The sequence below is a fragment of the Bos indicus x Bos taurus genome, chromosome 23, assembly GCF_003369695.1.
Source record: "Bos indicus x Bos taurus breed Angus x Brahman F1 hybrid chromosome 23, Bos_hybrid_MaternalHap_v2.0, whole genome shotgun sequence".
In the NCBI taxonomy this organism is placed as follows: domain Eukaryota; kingdom Metazoa; phylum Chordata; class Mammalia; order Artiodactyla; family Bovidae; genus Bos; species Bos indicus x Bos taurus.
This window is the reverse complement of record NC_040098.1, coordinates 51,085,959-51,113,518: the sequence shown is the minus strand read 5'-3', so window position 1 is coordinate 51,113,518 and position 27,560 is coordinate 51,085,959. Positions and strand designations below refer to the sequence as shown.

Genomic DNA, 27,560 nt, shown 5'->3' with positions numbered 1-27,560 from the left:
CAAAAGTTTCAAACGAACGTGCCAATACTAGTAGTTCCCTACGTTCCAGGTTCGGCCCTAGCTTGCAGTATTCTCAAAATGCCTGTCTACAAACTTTCTCTTAATACCGCTTCACATTGAGTTATCTAAGGGATAAGAAGGCATTTAAAAAGCAAAATCGTCTTGTTTTCCCAGCTTGAAAATTTTCACCCGAGTCTGGTACCACAATGAGATCAGTTCTCGGAACTGCGCCCAGGACGCAGACACCTCTGCCTTCCATCCCCTCTCCAGGTTCCTAGAACTTGACGACGGTTTTTACCCAATCAGCGCGCACCTTTAAAGCCCCGACCGGGGCCGCCGCGGTCCCGCCCCCCCCCCCGGAAGTGCGTCATGTCGTGCGCTCTGTCCCCGGATGCACTTGTATATCCGGATTCTTCGAGCGACGCTGAGCTCCACGGGTCCCGACGCTATCGGCACATGCGCGACGGCCCTGTTCTCTCTTCCTCCGCCTCCCCTGGCTTCCGCCGTCCGCGGAGCCGCCGCCACCGCTGCCGAGGAGTCAGGAAGTTCAACATGGCCGCCGCGGAGGCGCCGTCGCTGCGGGAACAGCCGGAGTAAGTAATACGGGCGCGGAGGGCCTGCGCTGGGGGCCGGCCGAGAGGGGACGGGCCGAGCGCCGCCCGGGCGGGCGAGCGGGCGGGAAAGTTCGCGGCCCAGCGGTCGCGGCCAAACTTTGCCTCCCGCGCGGCACCTTGGGGGCGCGGGAGGGCGGCCTCGGCGCTCCGCCCGCCCGGAGGCCCTTGCTGTCGGGTCGAGGGCGGCCGGGGCCCGCGGCGGCGTTGCCCCGGGAGGCGAGGGCGCGAGCGGCCTCTACGGGTCCCGAGCGCGAGGCCGCGGCGCGGGCGCGCCTGCCCGCCTCTGAGGCGACGAGCGGGTCTTCCGGAGCAGCCCGGGCGGCGCGGCCCGCGCGGCGGCGATCCCCGAGCGCTCTTTTCCGCAGGCGGCTCCCGCGCCGCCGCCGGTGTCAGCCTTCGGGGCTGGGGGCCGGGAGCAGAGGGGCGCCGGGCGCGCCCTCCTTCACCGCCCGGCGCCGCGGTTGGCGGCCGGCGGGCGCTCCCTCCTTCCCGCCCGGTGCTCTCGGCCCCAGCGTCCCCTCGGTGTTTTCTCCTCCTCTGCCTAGCGCAGCTGGTGTGCCAGCTCGCAAACTCGAGGCAAAGTAAGACCAAGTTCTCGGTTCTGAGACCTAGGGTTTTTGGCCCGAGTTTACAGCGCTTCTCTGGGAGCCCCAGTGGAATAAAGAGTGGGAACGGTCAGCTCCTTGCAAACCCGAGCGGTTCGTGTCTGTAGTCAAGCTAACGTAAGCATCGATGCGGCCGAGTGGACGCATCCTCGCGTACTCTGCTAGGGTAACCCTTCCCTTACTGAGAGCAGTGTGTTGTGTTTTCCGTGTGTTTGCTGGGAAAGCTCAGGAACCTAGAACAGAAAATGGATTTTAAGACAGTATTCTTGTAGCGCCTTTTTTTTTTTTTGCTTGCATCCTCATTATCTGATTTGTTTCCAGCTGTTTTGAGAAGAAGGTAGAGATAGTCTCCCGGCAACTTTGGACTGACCAGAGGAGAAATCTTTGCACCTCCCCGGCCGGCTCATCGCTTCAGCGCTGTGCATCCAGTGCCGGACTGCGTGGGGATTTGCTTTGCTAGGCAGAGAGTTACCGGGAGATTTCGTTTAGGGCCTCTGAAAGCTGCTCTGTTATCTCCACAGCTTGACTTAAAAGAGGGCACGTGGGTTCTGAAGTACACCTGCCTCTCTGTTTTTCAGAGTTCACAGTGAGGCCTTGTTCCGGGCTTCATGAGAAGATCCTATGAAAATCTTAGGCTATGCAGCTGATTTTTCTAGTAACCTGTTTAAATTTCTGTAGTATTATGTCCATTACTTTGATTTCAGGGACGGTTTAGATTCCTTGTCAAGAAGGATGCAGCCATGTTTATACTCAAATAACACTAGCTTTCATCGTATTTATTTCGGCTCCTGCAATGTGAGTGGCACTGAGGTGGTCTTTATTGTGCCTCCGCTCACACACATGCACACACGCACACACACTTGGTGCGCAGAGTATTCTGTCTATATGTGTCCCACCTTCACTTATTTGAAACGTTTTAGTGTAGAAAATGACAGTTTAGTAGGAAAGCAAGTACCATGTTGGCTGCCCACATTGAATGCTGAAATGTAATGTCTGAGTAGGTTATTTTTGAAGACACAGCAAGGAGTTCACAGTTACGTGGAATCTCCTCCAAGTGGAATATTTTGAAAAAGTAAAGCTCCCTGAATGCTTTTCAGTGGCTTTTAAGTTTGTCGATGTCTTTAGCTCAGTCTTTTTTCATAGTTTCAAGCATTTAAATTTTTATATGCATTGACTTACTTGAACTTACCCAGACCAGGTACTGAGCAAATCCGACCTCATTCAGTCTTTATGACAACCCTGTGGAGGCGGTCCTGACACTCCCCACATTGTACAATTGAGAAACTGGAAGTACAGAGAAATTGAGTTAGCTTGCCCAGGGTCACACTAACCCTGTAGGGTTTATACCCGGGCAGCCCCGCTGTGAAGCCCTGCTCTGTGCTCTGGTCTCTCACTCTATGTTGTGGTTCCTTTTGTTTAAAATATTACTAGCCTTTAACATTTGAAATAATTTTTATTTCCAGTATCCCAGAAAGGTTCATTTTTATGATATGACAGTTCCAACTCTTTGGAATTTAATAGCCCATTTGGAAAGAGTGAGGGTGGAATGGTTCCTTTTGAGACTGGTTGGTCTTTTGAATCCATCCTTACTTTTGCATCTGCATTAATTCTGTATTAAAGGAGTCTCACTTGTCAGAGAAACAGGCTTAGTTATAATTATTTTCCTTGTCGAAAGCAGTGGCATTCACTTAGCTCCCCATTGCCCCCAGCTCCAAAGCATGAATTGAATGCCTCCCATATAAGATGTTATTAGGAATATTCTTATATATATATATATATATATGTGAAGAGGGAAGTTAAAATAATACTAGTGGTTGGTAATTGGTCGCTTTATTTTAAAGTTGTTCCATGGCTATTTTTATTGTGCCAGATGCCCCAAGACTCTGGGTTGTTTGAAGGATGAAATAAGCTAACCTATGAGTAAATACTGTTTGACACTACCATGCTGTCTGCACTCCGAATGCAGCTTTCCTTCCAAATGAGATTTGGAGGATGTTACTCAGCTCTCAGTAAGTACTGGTTATGACAAACCTGTTGTAGACCAGTTTGGTATAGAAATATACCTACTAAATGTGTAGTGTTAGATTGCAAAATGTAAATCGTCCAAGAAGGTGATCAGGTTCCTTTACAAGAAACCTTTTCCTAAAGTTTTAGAAGAAAGTTGTTAATGAGCCTAAATTAAGTGACCTAGCACAAGTGTGCTCATTATATGCGACATGGGTGCCATTGAAGGGCTGAGTTCAAGTTTTCCTCGTGTGCCTAGTCAGACTTCAGTTATTTTCTTTGAAATTTGCTTTAAGAGATCAACAGAAGAGGCTGGAGGTCTGTTCTCTGCCTAACCCCAATGTAAGAGAACTCTGGAGTTAAGGTTAAGCTAGCTGGCCCTAAGGCACTCAGGTGGCATTTTATTAGTAACCTAGTCATTTCTTGAGTTAACATTCATTAAGTTACAGTGAAAACTGGGATTGCTTCTGGGAATGCCCAAAAGCATTGGGCACCGTGATGTTGATCCTGATTCTCAGAAACATTAGATGCTAGGTTTTCTTTTGAAGGAAATTCCTCTGAAGGTAAACCCTTCAGTATTTGGATTTGAAATGCCTTGGGAAACTTGTAAATTATAAGTAGCATTGGAAAAGGGTTAGAAGAGCAGATTTTTCTGTGGGGAGATGATTAAATTTAAATCATTTGAGGGTATTGTGGTCAAGAAATAGGCGTATGCGCTGGAGTGTAAGTGAGCCAAAAACAAAGTGTTCCCCTTCAAGAGCTGAGCGTGTGCACAGACGGCATAGACCAACGTGGCCAGCAATGCTGCTGCATACATTGTTGTTCAGTTGCTCAGTCGTGTCCGACTCTTCTGTGACCCCGTGGCCCGCCAGGCTCCTCTGTCCATGAGATTCTCCAGGCAAGAAGACTGGAGCAGGTTGCCATGCCCTCCTCCAGGGGATCGTCCCAGCCCAGGGATTGAGCCCACATCTCTTGCATCTCCTGCATTGGCAGATGATTCTTTAGCACTGAGCCACCTGTTGTTACTCTGCGAACCATTCCCTTGACACAGAAGTACTTACTGAGTACCCGCTCAGGGTTAAATCATCTCTGGGCCTCGGGGATGGAGCAGTGAGCTAAACAGATTAAGATCCTGCTCCACAGGGCTTATGTTATAATAGGAGGAACAAACAGGAGTTGTGCTAGGTGGAGGACAGTACAGGGGAGAAAGGGAATGTGTTTGTAGTAGGGTGGGGGTTGTAGTTAAGTGAGCTGGTCAGGGAAACTTGACTGAGAAAGTGGAACTTGAGCCAAGACCTGAGGTAGATGAGGGGCCGGGCAGTGTATACTTCCCGGGGGAGCGCCCAGGCCCTCACGTGCTGGGGAGGAGGGCCGTGGGGTTGGGGGGAGCAGGCTCCGCTGAAGGGAGGCTGGGCTGATGCTACAGGTTTTGTGGAGGGTTCAGGTTTTCACTCTGAACGAGGCAGGAAGCAGTAATCAGCTTTCTCTCGGGGTTGACAGTGACCTGGTGTTTTAAAAGCATCTTCAAGCAGAAGCGAGAGCTCTGACGTCCACTGTAGCACCAGCCTTCCCACCAGCTGGGTGTGCCCATGCCCTCGGATGAGTCCTGTCTGCCTCCTTGAGTGTGATGTTACCTCTGTCGTGGGGACACAGGCAGAGACAGCGCTTCTTGAGCACTTGAGTGACTGCTTTTATGTGTATGAACTCGTTGCAGTGACATACCTGTGGTTGGTCAGAAGTGTTACTTGCCCAGCTTTTACAGTGGGGAACACTGGAGTGGCTTGTCTGAGGGCACACTGGGGGTATCTGTTGCACGCGGCGTTGGAGCAAGGAGGTTTGATCAGGACCCTTGCTCTTTAAAGTCACGTTCTGAGTGTCCGTGGGCAGCTCCCCAGCACCACGGGGAGTAAATTTGCCCAGTGTCTGAACAGTAAGCACGACTGACTTTGGGCATGAGATTTGTGCTGGGCCTTACGAGCTGTGCATGTTAACTGTGTGGTCCTCGCCGTGTGCTCGGAGGTAGGTACTGTTCTTTCTCACAAGCTCACGCTCAGTAAGGCCACGCAGCTAGTCAGTAGTGGGACCGGGACTTGAACCTCTGGAGACTTCACCACCCAGCTGTCCGTTTTCTGGGGCGTTCTTACAGGGTCTTTAGATTGAGTTCTAGCTTACTGAGTAGAATTTTGTACTTTGGGCACTTAGATTTTTATATTCCTGAAAATCATTCTCAACCTTCATAAAGGTCCTCCCTGCCTATCTCTCTATCTTGATTTAGCCTAGTTCTATTTATCCCACACTTTCCCCCTGTAAGTCAAGGTTCAGGAAAATGGACTTATACCCCACCTTCTGGATTGTGGGATGGGAGAGTCTAGGAAAGGGAGACGGTTACCTGTATGAGGTTGTAGCCTATACAACGAACACAGTTGAAATGCCTTTGTATCTTCACCTTAAATCTGTGATGTCCCCCCGCCTCCTTGATAGAGCCATGTTGTTGGGTATTTTTTAATATACAAAGATACTACGCTGTCTTTTTCCAAGTCTTTGAGAAATTTTAATGATCCCAGAACACTATTTATCCTGTGTCCTCTTATACTCCGTTAGAGAGGAGTCAGGCCAGACTGAGACCTGACTCAGCTGAACACACAGCTTGCTCTGCAGCTCGATAGTACTTTCTCCTTCCCCATAGTCCACAGTGCCAGAAAAGGGCATTGGCAGTGTGACACCCCAAACCCCCAGTTCCTGCCGTGTGGTGGCTGTGTGTTCTCCACGCCCCTCACAACTGTGAGCCAGGATCTTTTCCGGTGTCCTCCACTGTGTCGTGCCCCTGCCCCTCCAAGTTTACTGAAGACTGAGACCAGGCTGGGGGACCGTCCGTCGAGCAGCCCGACCTTGCGGTTCCTGAGCCTCCCCACTGTCTCAGCTGTGTGCTCCCAGAATCCTCTGCTGTATTTTTCCATCTCCTGGAATCGGTCCACCTGAGAGCTTAGCTTCCATTAGACCAGTCTCTTCCCCAAGTTTGACACCCTGGCAACATTGATCTTTTTTCCTTCTTCTAAAATACCCCTTAACCTTTCTGGTAAATGTCATACTCATTCTTCAGGTCAATGTTACTCAGCCTGTTTTTTAATCCAAATAAATACCTTGTTGATAAACTTCTCTCCCCCAAAGTCCCTGCTGAACAAATCGCTTGGGTTTTTCTGTGATCCACAAGATACCTTCCTTGAGCGTTTCAGAATGTTTTAAAGTGATCCGTCAGCGTTCCCATAATGCCCTTACTCAGGTCTTATCGTTGCAGTTCTCCAGTGAGGCATGTGATTCTTTTCCACTGGAAGTTTTCCTTAAGCAAGAAATTTTATTTTCTGCTGCCTGACTTAATGCCTACGTTGTGTGTAGGTGATTTTCTTTTAAATGTTACAAGAGATTGAATAGACCCATTAATTCTTGACTTGCAGGAGCTCTTTGTAGTATATGGTGCAAACATTAAACTTACTATTAAAACATTAAACTTATTAAAAGTATAGGAGTATATAATTTGGAGGACTTGAGCAAATTAATCCATATTGTTCCAACCGGATGTCAGGAGGAGGATCACCTGCTTCTGGTGACCCTCGAGCCTCAGCCTTGAGGATGCGGCTGGTCAGGGTCAGGAGCAGACGGTGTCCGTGGTGGGAGCCCAGGGCGGGATGGCACGGCGATCTCATCACGCTGCCCAGAGAGAGGAGGGCACACGGTGGCTAAGATGCCACTTACAGGCCCAATATTGGCTCTAGAGATTTAAGTGTGTGTGTGTGTGTGTGAGAGAGAGATATGTGTGTGTGTGATATATGCGTGTGTGTGTGTTTCCGAATTTCAGGTGGGGAAAGTGATTAGTGTCCCGATGGATGTTATTACTAATATTTTATGGAAAAAGAATGGGCAGGTTCCTTTAGTGTGGAGTGGTATGGGAAATGCTGGTTTAAAAACCACGTTTCTGAGTGACTTTAAGAAAGTCAGTGTTAACTTACTGCAAAAACTACTGGTTTGAATTTCCTTTTTTACAAAGTATAATTATGTTAACCTCCCCTATTATGTATTTCCTTTAATACTTTCAGTATGTGAGTTCAACCATTAGAAACAGAGTTAAATCCCTGTTCAGCTCAGTTCTTGCCCTATACCTTTGAAATAAAATATTTCAGTGGCTAACTTCATGTATCACATCGAGATATATTTTATCATTGCTATTTTTTTACGACTGAATGCTCCATAAGTAACGTGTCTTTTAAATGTGTTTGATACGTTTATAGGATGGAAGATGCTAATTCTGAAAAGAGTGTTAATGAAGAAAACGGAGAAGTCTCGGAAGACCAGTCTCAAAATAAGCACAGTCGTCACAAGAAAAAGAAGCATAAACACAGAAGCAAACACAAGAAGCACAAGCACTCCTCGGAAGAAGACAAGGACAGAAAGCATAAGCATAAGCACAAACATAAGAAACACAAAAGGAAGGAGGTCGCCGATGCTTCTGACAAGGAAGGTATGTCTCCAGCAAAAAGAACTAAACTTGATGATTTAGCTCTGCTGGAAGACTTGGAGAAGCAGAGAGCCTTGATTAAAGCTGAACTCGATAACGAGTTAATGGAAGGAAAGGTCCAGTCTGGGATGGGGCTCATATTACAAGGTTATGAGTCCGGCTCTGAAGAAGAGGGGGAGATTCATGAAAAGGCAAGAAATGGAAATAGGTCTAGTACTAGATCTTCAAGTACGAAGGGCAAACTTGAACTTGTGGACAATAAAAATAGTACAAAAAAGCGAAGCAAAAGCAGATCCAAAGAACGGACTAGACACAGGTCTGATAAAAAGAAGAGTAAGGGAGGTGTTGAAATAGTTAAAGAGAAGGCAACAAGGAGCAAGTCAAAGGAGAGGAAAAAGTCAAAAAGCCCCTCCAAAAGAAGTAAGTCCCAAGATGAAGCCAGAAAGTCGAAGTCGCCCACCCTCAGACGGCGCTCTCAAGAGAAAGTTGGGAAGGCCAGATCTCCTGTCGACGACAAGGCTAAAGTCGAAGACAAAAGTAAGGCAAAGGACAGGAAGAAATCCCCTGTTATAAACGAAAGTAGAAGTCGTGATCGAGGCAAGAAATCTAGATCCCCAGTCGACTTGAGAGGCAAATCCAAAGACAGACGGTCACGGTCCAAAGAGAGGAAATCGAAACGGCCTGAAGCCGACAAAGAGAAGAAGCCGGTCAAGTCTCCCTCTAAAGACGCTTCCTCTGGGAAGGAAAACAGGTCACCCAGCAGAAGACCTGGTCGCAGTCCCAAAAGAAGAAGTCTGTCTCCGAAACAGCGGGACAAGTCCAGAAGAAGTCGATCCCCACTCGTGAATGACAGGAGGTCTAAACAGAGCAAGTCACCTTCTCGAACCCTGTCGCCTGGCAGGAGAGCCAAGAGCCGGTCCTTGGAAAGAAAACGCAGGGAGCCCGAAAGGAGACGCCTCTCTTCTCCAAGGTAACTTGATTTCAGAGTCGTAGTGGTTCCTACCATTGCAGCAGATTTCAGTGGAGAAGCTAAAGCTTGTGGACAATAAAAACAGAGGTGATAAGAGTTTTTAGTGTTCGATACAATCCTGTCCTGTCTGCTGACTGTGTCACTGTTTGCTTCTGTCAGTGTCTTGACTGTAGGTGGCTTTTAAATGTTGAACTTACTTTTTTTTTAAAAGTTCTTAATTTAGTATCTCGTGCAGAATCGCACCTTTAAATCCAAGAAATTTGGTTGATAAGTCTGAGTCTATGCATTTTATGGGAAAGGTGTTAGTTTCTAGAGCAGGGATTGTTTTTTGAATAGTGTGGGCTGGAACTTTTAAAATGGAGGTATCAGTTTAAGGGTTGTGACATGTCCATTCTTTTGAATTGGTGTGATTTTGAATCATAACAATATATTTGAAACTACAGTTGGTTTTCTTGGTCCCCAAAATACAATTGAAAATGGGAAATTTTTTTGTTATTAACTCATATACCTGTAGTCTTATTGTAAAATGATTTTTTTTAATCAGTCGTAATAAAAATAATTCATATTTACATAATACATTTGATCCACCAATTCTTGGCTCATAATTTCATGAATTCCTAGCCATCTACTGTGTATAGGTATAAATATGAATTGATGTTGAAGTTTAAATTATCCTGTGTGTTGAGAAGCTTCAAGAATGCAATTCTCATTAAGAGCTCCTGTTGATTCTTTACTTCTAAGTGATGGAATGGTCCCCTGCCTGTAGCTCTGCATGGAGACAGTGTTAGTATCTTAACATCTTTTCTTAAGGATCCTATTCTCTTTCAGTTGCTTTCAGTTTGAAAAGGAGACTCTTACGAGTTCTTTAAGGGACTAGAGTTGAATATTTGAAACGAGTTTTTAGTGTTAGTTTACAGAAGAAATGTATGAAATTAAAGAGACGTTTAAATCCTGCAGGAAACCTGTAAACTCACTCTTCCCATCCCTCGTCTGCCGCCACTCCTGAGACAGCAGTCTCTCTTCAGCCCCTTCTCTATGCACATGCTACTTCTTAAAAATAGGGTTCATACCATTCATGTTAGCCGTGGTTTTCTTTTCTCATCAAATACTGAGTGGCAGTATATAAGGGGTGTTTGTTACGTAAGAGCAACATGATACTTCACTTTGTGGATGTATCATAATGTATTCAACTTCCTTTGTTGAGACTGATGAAAATTGAGGTTGGTTCCAGTTTTTCACAGTTGTGTGCAGAGATATCCATTGAGTCTGTGTAAAGCTTCTTTTAGGGTAGTTTCATAGAAGTGGAATTACACAGTCTGAGATTACGTATATTTACATTTCAGAAAGACACTGCCATATTTCCTTCCAGATAAGTTATACCAGTATTTACTTCCATGACACGGTGGACTGGCATTTTCTCTTAACTCTTACCTAAAGTTCCGCTCTTCTAAGGTTAATGTTGATTGTAAAGGGATTTTATTCTTAATTGATTCATTAAAAATAAGGCTCTTGATTGCAAAAAGAAGTGTCGACAATTTAGAAAGAAATCAGTGCTCAAACCAAGGGAATGGAATATTATTCCTTATATGGGCAAGTTTTATCTGAAATGAGAAAAAGATAAACAATATAAATAATCTTTACTAATTCTTCAAATTGTGAGACCAGAGGAAATAGACTTTCTCTTGTGTGTCGACAATTACACCAAAACGTTATTGTTGTCACCTAATTTTTGTTACAAAACATTATTCTGTGTTTGCAATCTTTAGGTTACTGTGCCCTTTCTTAAAGTGCCTTTACATGTAGGAGAAATTCGCTTATTCTGATTTGATCTATTCTTCTCTGAACCTGTGTCTGGTCCCCTTAAGAACACGACCTCGAGATGACATCCTCAGCAGGCGGGAAAGGTCCAAGGACGCCAGCCCGATCAGCAGGTGGTCTCCAGCTCGCAGACGGGCCAGCAGATCTCCTGTTAGGAGGAGGTCTCGTTCCCCTCTCAGACGGAGCCGGTCTCCCAGAAGAAGAAGCAGGTCTCCTCGGAGAAGGTAAAGCCTCCCCTTTGGTCCATCAGACCGGAGCTTTTGAAGCTCAGTGGGTGGCTTTCCTTAACAGCCGTTTTCTCTGAGAAACTAGCTGTGGTGCCATGCAGTCTTCTGTCCCCAGCGTGCAATATTTCACACACAAAGATTGTTGAGTTTGCTTTAAACTTAAATCTGTTCATTAAAACATTTCCGCTGGCCCCTTAAAGACTTTATTTTTAGAACAGTTTTGGATTTATAACAAAATCGAGCTTTTGAAAAGTACGGAGAGTTCCTGTAACATCCGTGCCCCAGCACACTCAGAGCTCCCTAACTTCAATTGACCTTTTCTATATATTATATATATCTCTCTGTTCTCCTCAAACAGGGACAGAGGTCGGAGGAGCAGATCGCGCCTGAGAAGGCGGTCTCGATCACGGGGTGGTCGTAGACGGAGGAGCAGAAGCAAAGTAAAGGAAGACAAATTTAAAGGAAGTCTTTCTGAAGGAATGAAGGTCGAGCAGGAATCTTCATCTGATGACAAGTAAGAATGGAACTTTCCTATAACTTCCTTTTTGCAAATTAGACAAACATGGTGTGACTTGAAAGTCTTTAATTTCCATCTATAATTTTGATCACAGCTAGTGATGACTTTTAAGCTTAAGGATCTGTCTTTTGTTTCCAGTCTTTGTGCAGTGAGATAGGTGAGGAGAAAAAGGAGACGTTGAAGGTTAAGTTTACTTGCTGGGATTCCAAACCAGGACAGGTTAAAAGCAAGGACAGAGTGAGATGGCTTAAGGTTCTGTTCACTTACTGATGACCCACATTTTCCAGCTTTTATTTGTTTAAATGTATGCAAGTTAACAGTTTTGGACTCTATAAGGATGTCTGGAATTAACATGTATGGATGTAACTTTTCCTAAGCCTTGAAGACTTCGATGTTGAGGAGGAAGATGAAGAAGCCTTGATAGAACAGAGAAGAATACAAAGACAGGCCATCGTTCAGGTATTGATTTTAGTAACATTTTGATCAACAGTCCTTAAATAACCACTATTTAAACAAAATGAAGGATTTTTACTTTAACAATTAAGTGTTGGTAGAGCACTTGAATAGGTCATGAAAAAAAGATAGTTTCTTAATAAAATTGAAATAGTTATCTTTTTTGTATACATAGGATTCCCATATAAAGCCCTGTTGTAAGACAAAATTTGGAGTGTGCTTTCTTGGAAGAATTTCCTTTAGCATAAAAATTATATATATTATAGCCTGTTATATGTGAGAAAGATTTTTCTTTAACGCCTAGTAAAAATGGTAGATTTTCTAATACAGATGTGCATGTTTAAATGTAACGTCTCAATAAATTTAAGACTCCTGGAAAGACGAGTGATGCAGGAGTTGGGCGGGAAAGGGTGTCACGTAGGCCTCAAGACGGTGAGCTGTGCAGAAGGCTGCCGGCTCTCCTTGGCTGTCCTGAGAGAGGAGGCCTGCCACGCGGCCCTGCGAGCATGGCTGTCCTCATAAAGTGCCTTCTCTCACCATCATGTGATGGGAGGTGAGGGTGGAGTTGAGAGAACAATTCTGGAAGACACGAAAGATGCTTGGGTGCTGTAAGGAGGAAGCAGACAGGGAAAGGGTAGGTGTAGCAGCCTGTGTGAACTTGCAGCAACCCCAGCATCTCAGAGCAAAGGGCAGAACTGGAATTCCAGAGGCGACTTTCCTCCCTGGGGCATTGCGGAAACTGGTACTGAGCAGTTACTGGGCACCCCTGAAGACTTGGTTGAATCTTTTTCTGTTCTTACCCAGGTCCACAATCCCTTATCTCCAACCTTTTGGGCCAGATGTGCTTCAGAACTGAGAAATATGTGAGTTTTAGAAGGTAATGTGGTGCATACATGTATCTTACTTAGCCCCTGAGTGGGGGCGAGCACAGCACCCCATTATCAGACACTGGGAGCGTTCTGCTGTGAGACACCTTGTGTTCACACTGGGAACACTCAGAGAGTCCTGTCTTGAGGTCAGATTCTGCCACCTAATGAACGTGCACCAAACATAGAAAGCCTCCCACGGTTCTGTGGGTCTGGAATCGCATATAAGGGATTGTGGATCTGATTCAGCTGAGGCATCAGTACCTTTATTTATTTATTTTTTTTAGCATTATTTGACACTCAGGTTTTCAGTGCAGCTCCCCCGATTGGTGACGATGATGCTCTGTGTTGTCGCTACAGAAATACAAGTACCTTGCTGACGACAGCAACCTGTCGGTGCCGTCCGAGCCCAGCAGCCCACAGAGCAGCACCCGCTCCCGCTCCCCGTCTCCTGATGACATCCTGGAGCGCGTGGCTGCCGATGTCAAGGAGTATGAGCGCGAGAACGTCGACACGTTTGAGGCCTCCGTCAAAGCCAAGCATAATCTGATGGCCGTCGAGCAGAATAACGGTGAGCGAGTGAGATCTCTGTGGCTGTGCTCTTCTCCCCCGGGTTGGTAGCTCCGTCACTTCACCCAGAGGGTGTTTGCAGCAGGGAGAGGAAGGGGACGGGGAATGCCGTGTTCAGAACACCCCAGTGAGTGTCCCCGTAACCGCAGCTGGAGCTCACACTCGGTCCACCACACGTGTTCAGTACCTTTGGTTCTGCTTGCTAGAATATTTGAAAGCAAGGCCATGATTAATTTCACCTGGGAAAAATCCAGTTTGTATCTCTGATAAGGTTTCTAAAAAACACATTACTTACACTTGGTAAAATTGACGATTTTTAAATATCTCATGTCTGTAGTTCATTGGTTTGAATCAAAATCCAGATATAGGGTTTAACCTTTTGAGGTATGAATTGGCAATTTAAAGAGGAGCTTTCCTGATGGTATATAATTGTTACTTGTGTGTGCTCAGTCACGTCCAACCCTTTGCAACCCCGTGGACTGTAGCCCACCAGGCTCTTCTGTTCATGGGATTCTGCAGGCAAGAATACTGGAGCGAGTGGTCCATTCCTCCTCCAGGGGATCCTCCAAACCCAGAGATCGAATTCCAGTCTCCTGCATTGGCAGGTGGTTTCTTTAACCCCTGAGCCACCTGGCAAGCCCAGTTGTTGCTCAGTTATTAGCATAGTTCAATGTTAGTGAAAGTATCAATATTAGGTTTTTTAATTTTCTGAAATGCATTCTCAGTAAAAAGTGGATAGCTTTATTTTATCTTGGGTTATGAAGTGATATTAAGTTGGGTTTTAATGAAAAACTGATATACAAGAGGAAAAAGTTTGAATTGCTGTTAGTGATTTTCCATTGGTGTATTATTTGTGTTTCAGTTTGTATCTCTCCATTTTCCAAATACTAATGCTAATTTCCATTCAGGTTCATCTCAGAAGAAGCTGTTGGCACCTGATATGTTTACAGAATCTGATGATATGTTTGCTGCCTATTTTGATGTGAGTATTTTTAGTCATAAGAACAACTGTTAAAATCAGTACATACAGCAAATACATATTTGGGTGGTATGCACATACCTAGCGAGAAAAGAAGAATCAGGGCTTCGTAAAAGTTAAATACAGAATGACTTAAATGTGTAGTTATTTTCTTTTTAAACAGCTCCTTTCTGGGATTTACAGACGTCTGTGTGTGTTGTGGTTAGTGGGGGACCAGGTGACATGAGTAATTTTCAGGCCTTCCACTCAGGGCTTCTGTATTGGGAACCTAGGATTTGGAGCTTAATGGAATTCATTGAAGAACCGGGAATGTTATAAGGACTGGGTTAAGAAATTTTTTCTTTTAAACATTTTATCACTTTTTTTCCTTGAGAAATGGTCTCAAAAGTAGCAGACCATTTCCATCATAAATTAGGGGACATGAGAAACATGGAAGCTTTGGTGACGGGAAGTGGGGGTGCACGCGTGCAGAGAGCACACAGCAGGGGCGTTAAAAGTGGACGGGGGACCAGCAGTGTCCGGGACCCTGCAGACACCACGACCGGCTTCGGCAGCAGGTCGCGTCTCCAGTGCGAGCCACGCGCACGGGAGACGGGTTAGGAGAGGATGACGTGATTCTGAGGCAGCTTCCCTTGCCTGGGTGTGAAGGGTTTTCCGGGTGTCCTGCGAGTGATGAGTAAGGAAAACGTCTTCAGAAGCACCGGGCGCTCCTGTAGTGCAGCCAGTGACGCTCCTTGTGGAGCTGGGGAGAGACCGGGGTGTCACATGAACAGGGCAGTAGGAGAAATGTGAAGATAACGTGAATTTTTTCCCTGAGCAGTACTGTGATACAGGAGACTCAGGAATCGTGTTTCTGTTGCGTTGCATTTACGTGAGTCATAGTAAGAGTTTATTTAACTTGGCATGAAATCTTCTTGTCAGAGTTTAAAGGAAGTGCTTTAAATGTCTGCCTAAATTGGGGGTAAATAGCTCATGTTACTCCCTTAATTTCAGAGTGCGCGTCTGCGGGCTGCTGGCATTGGGAAAGATTTCAAAGAGAATCCCAACCTCAGGGATAACTGGACTGATGCAGAAGGCTATTACCGTAAGTTCACAGTCCTTCCTCATTTCAGAGTTTATCATAGTGCTTTGTAAAATCGTGTGGCTCGAGGCTTCCCACGTGGGGGGACTCTGGAGGTCATATCCCAGTGCCGTCACTTGCGAGTGTGGCACCGCCGGCAGCTGTGTGTGCCCGAGCCGCCGCCCAGAAGCCTCGCAGACTGGAGTGCAGCGCGACCCGACGTGCACCTTAAGTCTGTTCAGTTACTTTCAGGCCCCAGGTAATCCTCCCGGGGGGGTGGGCGGTGCCAGTCACACCGGACTGCAGCGACCACGGCACTGCCTCCTCGGGGTTGGGGGCGTCAGCAGTTGCCGGGTGCTCCCTGAAACTTCTGTAGCGCTTGGAGGCCTGCAGCTTCTGGCGTGCAGTGTGGAGGCAGGGCCTTGGGACTCTGGTGTCCAGGAAGCCACGCACACTGGAGCGATTGGGCACGTTCCTAACACGCTGTGTTTCCTGCCTTCTGATTTCTGATGTGTCCATTAATGTATCACGGTCAGAATTCTGATGTTTCAGTTTACCTTTTTAGGTGTGAACATAGGTGAAGTCTTGGATAAGCGCTACAACGTGTACGGCTACACGGGTCAAGGTGTGTTCAGTAACGTGGTCCGAGCCCGGGATAACGCGAGGGCCAACCAGGAGGTGGCCGTGAAGATCATCAGGAACAACGAGCTCATGTGAGTTCAGGGAGCTGCGGAACCAGCCCAACACAGGCGTTCACACACAAGCGTGTTTTAAACAGTGACAGCAGTCTGTGTAGGACAGCTTGGGGCTTATGAAACGGCAGAGCAGCTCTTTGTGGGGATTTAATTTACAGTCACGTGTTGTTACATGTGACACCTTGGAACTGTCGACTGATTGTACTCAGTTCGTTGCAGTACCTACAGTGTGAACTGTCCGCTTAGACCCCCTCCTCTCTGCCCTTGTCTTACGGCTGATCTTGACTGTGACTGTCATAACCCCGAGACCAGAGGTGCAAATTCGAAGGGTCGTGTTGCTTGGCTGTCACCGAGCATATGGCCTGCGAAAGGTGACAACTCAGGTCTAGGAATCCTTCGTGTCTTTTATCTGTTGCCTTTTCTCTCTACGAACAATGAGGTCATTGCCATACTGCTTTAACACAATCTATGCCACACTCTGGAGAAGGCAGTGGCACCCCACTCCAGTACTCTTGCCTGGAAAATCCCGTGGATGGAGGAACCTGGTAGGCTTCTGTCCATGGGGTCGCTCTGAGTCGGACACGAGTGAGCGACCTCACTTTCACTTTCCACTTTCATGCATCGGAGAAGGAAATGTAAACCCACTCCAGTGTTCTTGCCGGGAGAATCCCAGGGACAGGGGAGCCTGGTGGGCTGCTGTCGATGGGGTTGCACAGAGTCGGACACGACTGAAGCGACTTAGCAACAGCAGCATTCCACACACTGAACTGCATTAAAGTCAACTTAGCGTTGGTTTAGAAGCACTAGAAGTGTCTAGATTTATGCTGAGGTCCTGGGCTGCCCTGGGCTTAGAAGGTTAGTTCGATGGAAATCCAGACACTAGCTTTAAAATATGGCTTATTGTCAAATTGTAACTGGAATTTTGGAGGATGATATTTGCATCGAAGCATCTTGAGATAAAATGTGCCAGGTTGATTTCCCTCCAAGCGAGGTGGGTCTGTTGCTCGGTGTTTCTGTTTTGTTCACTGATTATTTTGGAAATTAGCTCCATGAAAACAGTATTTGGCCAAGTGGGAAGTATTGCGTGAATGACGTGGAGACTTGCCCTTCCTCAACAGATTGTTTATTAGTACCTAAAAAAAAACTTAACACATCGCTAAATAAATATATAAAATAAATACACATTATTTACTTTTCCTAAATTCTTGGTGTATCCAGTTTTGACCTAATTTTCTTTTCATTTCAGGCAAAAAACTGGCTTAAAAGAATTAGAATTCTTGAAAAAACTTAATGATGCTGATCCTGATGACAAGTTTCATTGTTTGCGACTCTTCAGACATTTTTATCACAAACAGCATCTGTGCCTGGTGTTTGAGCCTCTAAGGTACGACGCCTGAACCTGGACATCATGACCCTGGAAACTCGGCTTCCCCGTCTCGCATCCTCAGTTCAGATAAATGCTGTGACCAGTTTTCTGGGTGTTTGATGTATTTTTCCAGTTGGCTCTGGCTTTTGTCTTTTAACTGTTGGTGAAAAGGTAGCTTCTTGGCGGTTGTTACCGTGTAGACGGTAGTTGGCTGTGTGCTGTGTGCCACGCGCCCACCTTGTGTGGCCTTGAGCTCAGCCGAGAGTTCCCTGAAAGTTAAATACTACAATGAAAGATTAAGCCAGGATGAACAGGAACGGGAGTCATGGAGTAGGACTATGATTTCAGCCTTCAAATCCATGTCTTCGTGTTCCTGCCCATTCTAGGTCAGTGGGAATTTCACCCCTGCGTATCTTCCCTTCTCTTCATTTTGAAAACGGTTGTGTACCCACGGTTCATACGCTCTCGTTTCAGTGTGGCATAATTTATGAGATCGGGGCGGTGGGCGGGAGGGTTCCTCAACAGTGTTTTCACTGTATTTCATACTCTGAATTGATTTTACTTCATGCTTGAAAGTGTTTTTGCTTTTTTAAATTTTCATTTTTACCTCTGATTTTGTTTTTTTTTCTTTCCTACAAGTATGAATTTACGAGAGGTGCTAAAAAAATACGGTAAGGATGTTGGCCTTCACATTAAGGCTGTCCGATCCTACAGTCAGCAGCTGTTCTTGGCTCTGAAACTCCTTAAAAGATGCAATATCCTCCATGCAGATATCAAGCCAGACAATATCCTGGTAAGTCAGTGATCAGACGGCCTTGTTCATCCATACAGCTCCTTCTGTAACGTGATTACCACTGTCTTGTAGAAATTACATCTTCCAAGAGTCATTCCGTGTATTAATTACCCATTACAAATGACTTCACCAGTTTTTCACTCTTTGGAAATTGGGCCATGAAGTGTTATAGTGAAATATATGAAGAGAGAGGAAGTAGGCTGCTGTCCCGGCCTCCTCCGGTTGATGGATGGGTTTCGAGCCCACCAGACCCTGAGAATCCTTGGGTGCGCGATGACGGGCTTCCTCTCTGTCTGAGCAGCAGTGCTGCAGGTTGGGCCTGCTGTGTAAGGCGTGCTCACCAAAGTGAGGCAGTCCTTTGTTCTCTAGCTTCATGGCGTGAGGGACGTTTAAGGGAGTCACCCCCTCTGAAGTGGACGCGTGGAGTTGAGTTTAGGGTGCCCAGGAATGATCTTCGTCCTTTGTTCTTTACCGGGGAAGCCCAGGCGTGGTTGGGCCTGGTGTGGAAGGCGTGCCTCTCCCAGCGCGTGGCTGCTGCTGTGGAGGTCAGGTTTCCCGGTGTGTGTGTTTCTGAAGCCTCATCCCAGTGGGGTGCTTGGTCCGCACACATCCCTTGCGTCCCCAGCCTTTCCTCAGTCCTGGTCATGCTGTCAAGAGCCGAGGGCGTGTTCACGGGTGGGGAATCTGCCCGTAGCACGTTCCACGTGTTTAAAGAAAGATCCCTTTAAAGTGTGTTTCAAACTCCTTATCACTTAACACTTGGTTCAGATTTCCGTTGTTCTTTTTAAATATCTTAGACCATTTCCTTCCAGACTCCCACATTATCGAGGCTTTCCATTTTGTTAAGTTTGGTCTGAGTTTATAAGGTACTGCATTTCTAAGGTAACTTGGGGTTTGAGGCGATGAGTGTTCTCAGTGAAATGGTAGGCACAGTATGAGTTGTAGTCTTGCCTGATCAACTTCATAATTGACTTTTACCCCAGTTTTCTTCTCTTTTTTTGAATTACAAAATACACCATCCATACCAGAGAATGTATCAACTACCTGCCGGTCAGAAGTAATCACACAGTGAACAGCATCTCTGTAACCACTTTGAGGTTAAATAATGACATTTGCCATTGTCTCAGAACCACTTGCCTTTAAACCTTCATTCATCTTTGAGTTAGTGCTTAACTAGTATAGGTTTTCACGTGGATTTCAGACAGTTTGGCATTCTTCCTAAGAAAGGAGGAAATAAATATCAGAGACCAAGTGGAGCTGCTTGTTAACGAAAACCCCAAGCTTTTAGCCCAGCATTTCAACTGTCAGTCTGACAGAGTAGTGTGCTAGGCTCCCTGAGGGCCAGCGGATGAGGGCTGCCCGGGTGTAGGTCCCCAGCTGCTGGTAAAGACCCTCCATCCACCCAGCATCCCCTGAAAGTGGCCCTGGGGTTTTTGTCTGTAATTGTTGAAACTGCATCCTTAAGTAGCTGAATGCAGTTTATGTGTAAGAACGTTGAAGCACTTTGCGTTTGAAGATCTCTTTTTTCCCGATTTCTCCAGGTGGAGCCTGGTGCTTGACCGTTGCTGTTGCTCTCTTAGTTCTGTGGACGTCGCCTGTAGTGGCCAGTCCACCATAGCCTGGGAATGGCCCGGGGGTGTTTGTTTAAAGTGCTGGGTTTCTGTGGGGTGGGACCAAGAGGCCAAGTTCAAGTCCCAACTCGGAATTTGTGTGTGTCTCTTTTGAAGGGGGGAAGGGACTCTGGAATGTGACTTATCTCCACTTGTTAACCCCGAGCATGCTTCTGACTCACGATGGCAGCAGGCATGGGAGCACCTCCAGCCTTTCTCAGCAGATGTCACTGTTACTGTGTATGTGGAAGTATTTGCAAAGGGAAGGAAACCGATGACTAATAGAGTGCTCATGTTTATCAGTTTTGCCAGATATATTTAACATTTTCTTGACTAATACTTTCTTTATACTTAAGGGATTTAATTTTTTTCAAGACATTAATGCTAAGTTTGGGATGGTCTAACAGCTTCAGATGAAGAATGTTTCTATTCTGTTTTTGTCCAATTTAATCTGAATCCTTCTGCTTTCATTGCCATCATAATTTTCTGGCAAACGAAAGTTAAGTCCGATCTCTTTTCAATGACCGTCTTCATGTTCCTTTAAGTAATAACTTGACTGTGTTCGGGTTTTCTGGGGGGTTTTAGAAGATCCTTGGCTTCAGTGCTTTCTCTCACTACTCCAACCTTTTCTAAATAGCATTGGTTAGAATCAAATTCACTTGGTATTATCCCTTATTTCCTCGTTAAAGAAAGTTCTTTAATTAGAATATTATAGCTCTTAATTATTCATAATTAAGAAATTGAATTATAATTAGGAAAGGAATTTTTAAATGAGTGACTTTTGTTCTCAGTATTGGAAATAACTTCTCAAAGCCAATTATTTTTATGATTATGTCTTTATTCCTGGCCTGAGTCAAACTTCCCCGATAAAATGTTTTGCAGGTTAATGAATCAAAAACTATATTAAAGCTCTGCGACTTTGGGTCAGCCTCACATGTTGCAGATAACGACATAACGCCTTACCTTGTCAGTAGGTTTTACCGCGCTCCTGAGATCAGTAAGTTTCCTCCAGAGCTCCTTGACCTGGGCCGTCATGGGCGGGGGGAGCCCCCGGTTCACTGGGCACCGTTTCCTGCTGCACTTGAGCAGCCGCTCGAGTCATTGCCAAGGAAGGCAGCCCTGCGTCCTCAGGTGGGGTGATGGTAGTTAGCTGTGGCAGAAGTCACAAACGGGCACGGAAGGCCTCAGATTTAGAAGACTGCCGCATTACTCCGGCCTGGTCGTCACGTCCTGTTCACGGCTTGTCTGGGACCTGTGCGGTTTTCTCCTCTTTCGCTTTGGTGGAGGCCAGTCAGCCCCTCCACAAAAGGGGAAATGAAGAGAGAGAAGAAACACCTGCGTTTCTTGCCTCTTCAATTCCTCCCCAGGGCCTCATTTGTTAAGGTTTTTAAGAGTCCCTGTTAAGAATTGGTGGGAAGGCACATGAGACTCATGCTGAAGTGTGAATATTGAGGTAATGGTTATATCGTCCCAGTTAAATTAATGCCCCTCTTGATGGAAGTAAATGGAAATAAATAGTAGTTGGTTGATAGTATCCTTGTATATTAAAACTATATTATGTTTTCAGTTATAGGTAAAAGCTATGATTATGGTATAGACATGTGGTCTGTAGGTTGCACCTTATATGAACTCTATACTGGAAAAATTTTATTTCCTGGCAAAACCAATAACCATATGTTGAAGCTCGCCATGGATCTCAAAGGAAAGATGCCAAATAAGGTAGGATGTTGGGTGAGCTTGTTTTTACGGTTTTAGCCCTATCATCCTGTAGATTTGTGGGTGGCTGACGCTCACCCTGGTGAGTGTACACCAGTTTCTGAGAGGCAGGTAGCTGGCTACCCTGATTCCTGAGCTCTTTTCAGTTAGTGGGGCTAAGCAGCCAAGAGCTCCCATTTCAGAATGGGAGAATCCCATCTTCCTTTTCCTATCTGAAGGCTGTCCTTGTGCGTTTCTTTCCCCTCCTGAATTAAGCAGCAGGGTGTGTAGGGTGGGGCTGCGTTGCAGGGGGAGAGGGCCTTAGCCTTCCCTTGTCCTGCTGACTGCCCCTGGGTGACACACGCCCACCCTGGTGACTGTGCTGCGAGATCCAGATGCTGGTAGGTTAGACGGAGTCAGAGGAAGGACCTGGTCATCGGAGAACCACAGGGGCTATAGGAAGCGGGACTCGAGGGCACTCGGCTTATTAAAGGTTGGACGCTGCTGGGCAAAGGAAAAGGTGCCGATAAAAGCCACATGAAATGACATCTTTTTAGGTTCTATTCAGATTCTCTTTTGTTGAACTTGTTTAGACCAAGACAGAGATTACTTTTGTTGGTTTTTGCTTTAATGAGGTCTGACCTGGTGTCATTTCAGGGCTGTTACTAGAACATAATGTTTTAAATGTCCTGAGGTTTCTCAACCTGCCAGGAGACAAGGCCCCGCGTGTGTAATGTTCTCCTGTCTAAGGACAGCTGGTTTAAGTCTTTGTTTAGTCTTCAGTTTTGAATAATGAAAGTACAACTTGATATTGTAATGGGTTTATTTAACTCACTGCCTGGGAAAATTAATTTCATGTTATTAAGTAGTTTTAGGTACAACATTTATATTTTTTCCAAATATGTTACTTTCTCAAGAGCAAGGAATCTGAGATCATTTTCAAATAAGTAAGCAAACCCAGAGAGACTAAATAGTAATATTTGTGTGACTTATATATTAGGTTATCGGTAGATCAGACTGTTTTGTAAGAGCTCAAAATCCAACTTTTGTTTTATTGCCAGATGATTCGGAAAGGCGTATTTAAAGACCAACATTTTGATCAAAACCTCAACTTCATGTACATAGAAGTTGATAAAGTGACCGAGAGGGTAAGTGTCCTCTAGGTGTGCTACATTAAATGATTGTCTTACAGCTCATGGATGGATTGAGTGTTGGATGGTCTAGGAGCTGTGAATATTTTAAAACACATCTATTCCTGTTCCTGTTGGCCAGTTTCTGAAATAAGACACATCAGGTGATGAAAAGATGTAAAAAAGTTTGCCTAGCATGAGTTTATTTTATCATATTTAGGCCTTTTTCTCTTTCCTTGGATCACTTTCTTGGTCTGGCTTCGCATTCAGCTTCCCTGCTGCTTCCAGATCTAAAAACAAATCTGATCGTGTTAGTCTCCCTGATTAAAAATTCTTCCCTGGCGCCTCTTACCTATAAAATACTGTACTTAATTCCTCAGAGAGCCTGCTGTCCCCTGTAGGGGACGTCCCCCTTCTTGCGACTCCGTGGACCAGCCGCTCCACGCCTGGCGGTAGGCCAGTGGGCGTGCGCTGTTGCAGACCCCATGCCTGTGTTCACGCACCAGCTGTGATTTTGAATTCTCATAGAATTCCTGTCTGTTCTTACTCTGATCTTTTTATAAAATTACAGAACCATGTTTAAAAAAGCCATCATGGCTAACTTGGGGTTGACCTTTCTTCATTTACGTTTTTAGGTTGTATGTGTCTAGTAATTTATTTAGAGATACACATTTAAAAAATTATTTGTAGGAGAAAGTTACTGTCATGAGCACCATTAATCCAACTAAGGACCTGTTGGCTGACTTGATTGGGTGCCAGCGACTTCCTGAAGACCAGCGTAAGAAAGTGCACCAGCTGAAGGACTTGCTGGACCAGATCCTGATGCTGGACCCCGCTAAACGGATCAGCATCAACCAGGCCCTGCAGCATGCCTTCATCCAGGAGAAGATTTAAATGAGACGAAGAAGCTCCAAGGGTTTGAGTAATTAAATACAAAGACTGAAGAAATTTCACAGCAGTTTATTAATGTATATAAACTTATAAATATTTCTCCAGCAAATTTGAGGAAGCATGATATATTTGAATTAACACCAAGGGTGATACTTCTTTTAGAAATGGTAGTTAATCTGTTTTGTGTCTTATGTGAAATCTCACTGTAGAACTGTTTTAATCGCCAAGACTGCACAGAATTACAGTGCTAATGTAAATGGTTGCAGTTCACATAAAAGACAAAAGCATCTGTTAAAAAATGAGTAGGAATATGGGTGGTTGATTTATTTTAGCAAACTTGGCTTCATTGTGGTCTTCAGATCAATGGCCAGCGTAAATGCTGTTTATATTCACGTTTTCCTAGGTGTGTGTGTGCAGGCCACAGCAGCATGCCCTGGGCGTAGTCAGTGCCGAAGGGGCCTGTTCCTTCTTGAGCCTGCCTGCAGGGACGGTCTCCTCTTTTAAAGCAGGTTGTGTACAGCATTCAGTACACTGAAGGTAAGCTGAACCATCAACATCACCGGTGTGTAAGATGTTATTTTACTGGAAGAGTTGACAAATGAGGGGCGTTAGCGTTGTGGCAGGATTCCCCGCATGTGTGAGAGCTGATCTTGTTTCTTTTCTGGCATCACAGCTGTGGGTAGGCACAGTTTCTGTTCTGTTCATCACATTGCGATTGGAGGAGAACGCGCTTGATGGGTAGAGCGCCTTCAGTGTACTGTTTCTTAGTAACTTTCGTTTTTTTAAATCAACTTGCTATAGACTTTATACACATTTTGTTAAATACAGTTCCTAGTGACAGAAACAGTGCGTAGTTTCCTTTACTGATAACACATGTTGAGGCCTAATTCTGGAAGTCCTCATATTTAAAAGTTAGATAGACAACGTAATGAAATTTTTAACTATTTGTATGTCATTTTGAAAGTGTATGCTTTATGGTAAAAAGTGTTTTTCATTTGTTCATTGTTTTCATTATTTGTGATCATGTTGTCTTTCAATACAGGCATAAACCTTCCACTCTTGAACAAAGCAGCTGCTTTTTAAAAGCGGTAATTGCTTCTTTACCTTTTATTTCTTTTGTAAAATGAAGCTTTTCTTTAAGGATGTGACTTTAAAGTGTTGTCTACTGCATAAAACAGTTGACCCTCACTTACTGTAAAGTGAAGATTGTTCTGCTGCATGTGGCGTGGACCATGCAGATTTCTGTATGTTCTCAGTATGCATCACTAGATAATAAAGTCTTTTGTGAACAAGGCATTGGTAGCCATTTTTAAAAGTTTCTGTCTGCAGTGCTGGTAAGTCAGGTAAACCACGTAGAATGAAAAGCAACCTTGCGTTTCTTCCTTTGATTCTTTAACTGAAAGAATTACTCGTTAAAGGTGTAAGCTAACCAGAAATGTGTAATTTTATTAATAATTAGGATCCTAATTATTTCATCAAAAAATTCTACCAGTATTGTCAGCTTTCAGTGTAGTGAGGTAGTTCCTGTAGGTCGTGGGGTAGAGTCCAGGATTTAACTAATGTTTCTGCTGTTTTCTCACTTTTCCTTCTGATGGTGCGGAAAGAGAACAGGAGACGGGGCACAGGCCACTCACCGCCTTCTCCAGGGTCTGATTTGCTGAGACACCAGCTGCACCTTCTTAACAAGGTTATTTCTGACAGCATGTGTAGATAAACATTTAGCAACAGTTTAAATCAAAATCATGTCAATCAGTTTGGTTTTGCAACACAAAGGAATTAGTAATTTTTTTTAACATGGTAGCAGAGAATTTCAGAAATGTAATCTTTTCTGTTTGGGTGGTAAAATTAATGCTTGTCTCCCTGAGGAGTGTGGAAAGTAATCACATTTTTAGAGGTTAACATAATATTTTTAAATTGTAAATGGGATTTTTTTATTCACCCAGGCACCTAATTACAACAAGCATGCACATTTTGGTGCATTCAAGAATGGAAAATCAGAGTAGCAGCATCCTTCTGGTGGGTTTTGCTCCATTTAAAGGCATGAAATGACCTGCAGCCAGGAAGGTGCAGATGCTATCCTAGGCCAGCTCTGACTCTGCCCCCCTCTCCTTGTGGTGCAGCCGTGAACCACGTGAACGCCAGGCGTGCTCGTCCTCGGGCGGTGAGGCCTTGTAAGCAAGGCCCACAGGTGCAGCTCTCCTGCCTGAACTAAGCGTAGCAATTTCCCACCAGGCAGCTCTGGCGGTCATACACGTGCTGCACAGTGGGGTGTGTCCTACTGATTGCCACTCAGAATAGTTACATTGGTGTGTTTCTGGTGATTTTTCACGGCTTCGTTTTGTACACTTATTTAAGTAAGTTAACTCCCGCTAGAAAGTTCGTCTTTTGCCTTCACGACTGTTGCGCGTTCTGTAAACAAACAAAGTCGCTTGTTGCCTGTTCTTTGTGTTGTAGGTGCGGCTCAGTGGAAGATGATGGCTCCAGAAGACATGAGCTAAGGTTCTGTCCCATAAAAGAGTTGAGAACAAAGAGCCCTCCGTTTAATTTCTGTCTGGTGGTTCAGTTTTCAGCATGATGATTTAGGGTGCATTGCCCTTTGGTACTGAGAGTAGTGCTCCTGTGCTCATTGTAAAGTGCTCACTCATCACGCTTCCTGCCCCTGCCCCTTCCCTCCCCCGGAGTGAAAAGAGGCGTCAGACCTAGCAGTGTTAGTGGTGTGGACGCGGAGATCCCGCCTAGCACATGGCTGTCAGAATCGGACCAAGAACATCCATCCAGAGGCAGTCTTCCGCCGCAGGGGGTCGTGTCTTCTTGGCGGATCGATGCCCAGGGATAGGAACAAGCCCTCAGCGCTGCTCAGCTCCCAGGGCGCCCACCTCTGCGGCTCACCCGTGGGGTCTGCCTAGCCAGTGCTGTCGAGGTCTTAGAATAGGCCACATACCCAGAGCACAGCCGTGGTCCTCCTCGAGGGGAGCGCGAGGGGTGTTCCCTAGGTCTCTGGTGTTCTGGGCTCAACACTCTCTGTTTGCCTCCATGAGCAGTCTTGATCTTCGCACACGGGGTGGTATTGGATCCCGTGGTCTCTGAGGCAGAGACCCAGAGCTCTGTGAGCCTGCAGGGTGGGGCAGGTGGTGCGCAGTCCCCAGCAGGCGGGCGAGCCCGTGTCGGCCGCTCTGCCATTTCTCTCAGGAAGGTTTTGCTTTATTTCACTTTGTGGCAAAAATGGTATCAAGTGATTGTGAGACTTGAGGGTCTGTAAGTCCTAGAACGTGACCCACAGAGCATAGCTTTCTCTGTAGCTAGGGGAGTGGTTGAGCCTACACATCTTAGGATCATTCTTCAGGTAGACCTGTTGTCCTCCAAGGTTAAATAAACCTTAAGACCTTCCCAGCATGAGTTCACCCTCAGTTCTTATTAATAGCATCCTTCTCCTTTATTCCCCAATGCCTGTTTCGTTCCACTCTTTTTCGCAGAGTAATTTTTGTGTTTAAAAGGAAAGCCACTTTTTTTAATCACCGTAATTACCACTTTCTTTCCCTAAGACGTACCCGGGACATGTCTTTGGTGTGTGGTGGAGGCAGTGAGACGTGCCTTGTCCTTGGGTGCACGCCGCCTCCTCTCCACCTGTAGTTGATCGTGGTTTCATAGTGGAACTCTAGCTAGCTGGGGAGAAAGAGAATCTCTGCAGCAGGAATCCCGTGTCTTCAGATGCAGGTCAAACCGTTAAGGAATTCCCGGAATTCCCATCTAAATACTGAGACAGGAAGGAAGCCAGATGGCTAACGCACAGTCACTTTGTTAGTTAGGGCAGCATTAGAAATCGAGCTTCCTAAAGTGTTTTCTTCTTCGTAGCGTCCTAGTTCAAACGTGAGTTTTTATAGCAGTGTTCATTACAAATTCATTTGTTTTTTATGTCCGTTAATGTGCACCAATTTGACTTTTAAAATGCTTTCCAGTTACTTTGATAGATTTCATCATCGTGGCATCTTTTTCTCCTTCCACGTGTAGGGTAAGGGACTGTTCTGAAGAATCTTTCCGTTTAGTGATCAAGATACGGAAGCTGACCTCTGAAAATATTCAATATGTATCCTAATTTTCCCAGTGTCCTTTGAGTTGTAACTTGCATTTCAGCAGCAATGTTCCTAATTGACCTACTAGGAAAATGTAATAAACACGCCTCTTGTTAC

At 45.4% G+C, this 27,560-nt stretch overlaps 1 protein-coding gene across 15 annotated transcripts; it reads left to right on the top strand.

Moving 5' to 3' along the window:
* Positions 1-404: 404 nt before the first annotated feature.
* Positions 405-27,560, top strand: PRPF4B (pre-mRNA processing factor 4B). Of its 15 annotated transcripts, none has more exons than XR_003508305.1 (19): positions 413-593; positions 7,507-8,703; positions 10,569-10,745; positions 11,107-11,262; positions 11,643-11,724; positions 12,945-13,155; positions 14,063-14,136; positions 15,127-15,217; positions 15,759-15,906; positions 17,135-17,272; positions 17,894-18,047; positions 20,540-20,654; positions 21,225-21,376; positions 22,414-22,500; positions 23,173-23,910; positions 24,416-24,461; positions 24,985-25,060; positions 25,317-25,389; positions 25,828-27,560. XR_003508305.1 is itself a non-coding variant. In XM_027525360.1 (15 exons), exons 1-15 carry the CDS (start codon positions 457-459, stop codon positions 23,374-23,376), a joined length of 3,123 nt encoding a protein of 1,040 aa, XP_027381161.1. In that variant the 5' UTR covers positions 413-456; the 3' UTR covers positions 23,377-27,559. The 15 variants fall into 15 exon arrangements, 1 of the variants encoding a protein (XP_027381161.1); XR_003508307.1 differs by lacking the exon at positions 25,317-25,389 and having other exon boundaries at positions 23,173-23,450; positions 23,777-23,910; positions 25,828-27,536; XR_003508303.1 differs by lacking the exon at positions 25,317-25,389 and having other exon boundaries at positions 405-593; positions 24,978-25,060; positions 25,828-27,275.

Excerpts from the sequence above, each read along its gene's own strand:
- PRPF4B (XM_027525360.1), top strand. The coding sequence starts at position 457 with ATGCGCGACGGCCCTGTTCTCTCTTCCTCCGCCTCCCCTGGCTTCCGC. Across the intron at positions 10,746-11,106 it reads AGCAGGTCTCCTCGGAGAAG|GGACAGAGGTCGGAGGAGCA; the intron begins GTAAAGCCTCCC and ends CTCCTCAAACAG. Across the intron at positions 21,377-22,413 it reads AAGGAAAGATGCCAAATAAG|ATGATTCGGAAAGGCGTATT; the intron begins GTAGGATGTTGG and ends TTTTATTGCCAG.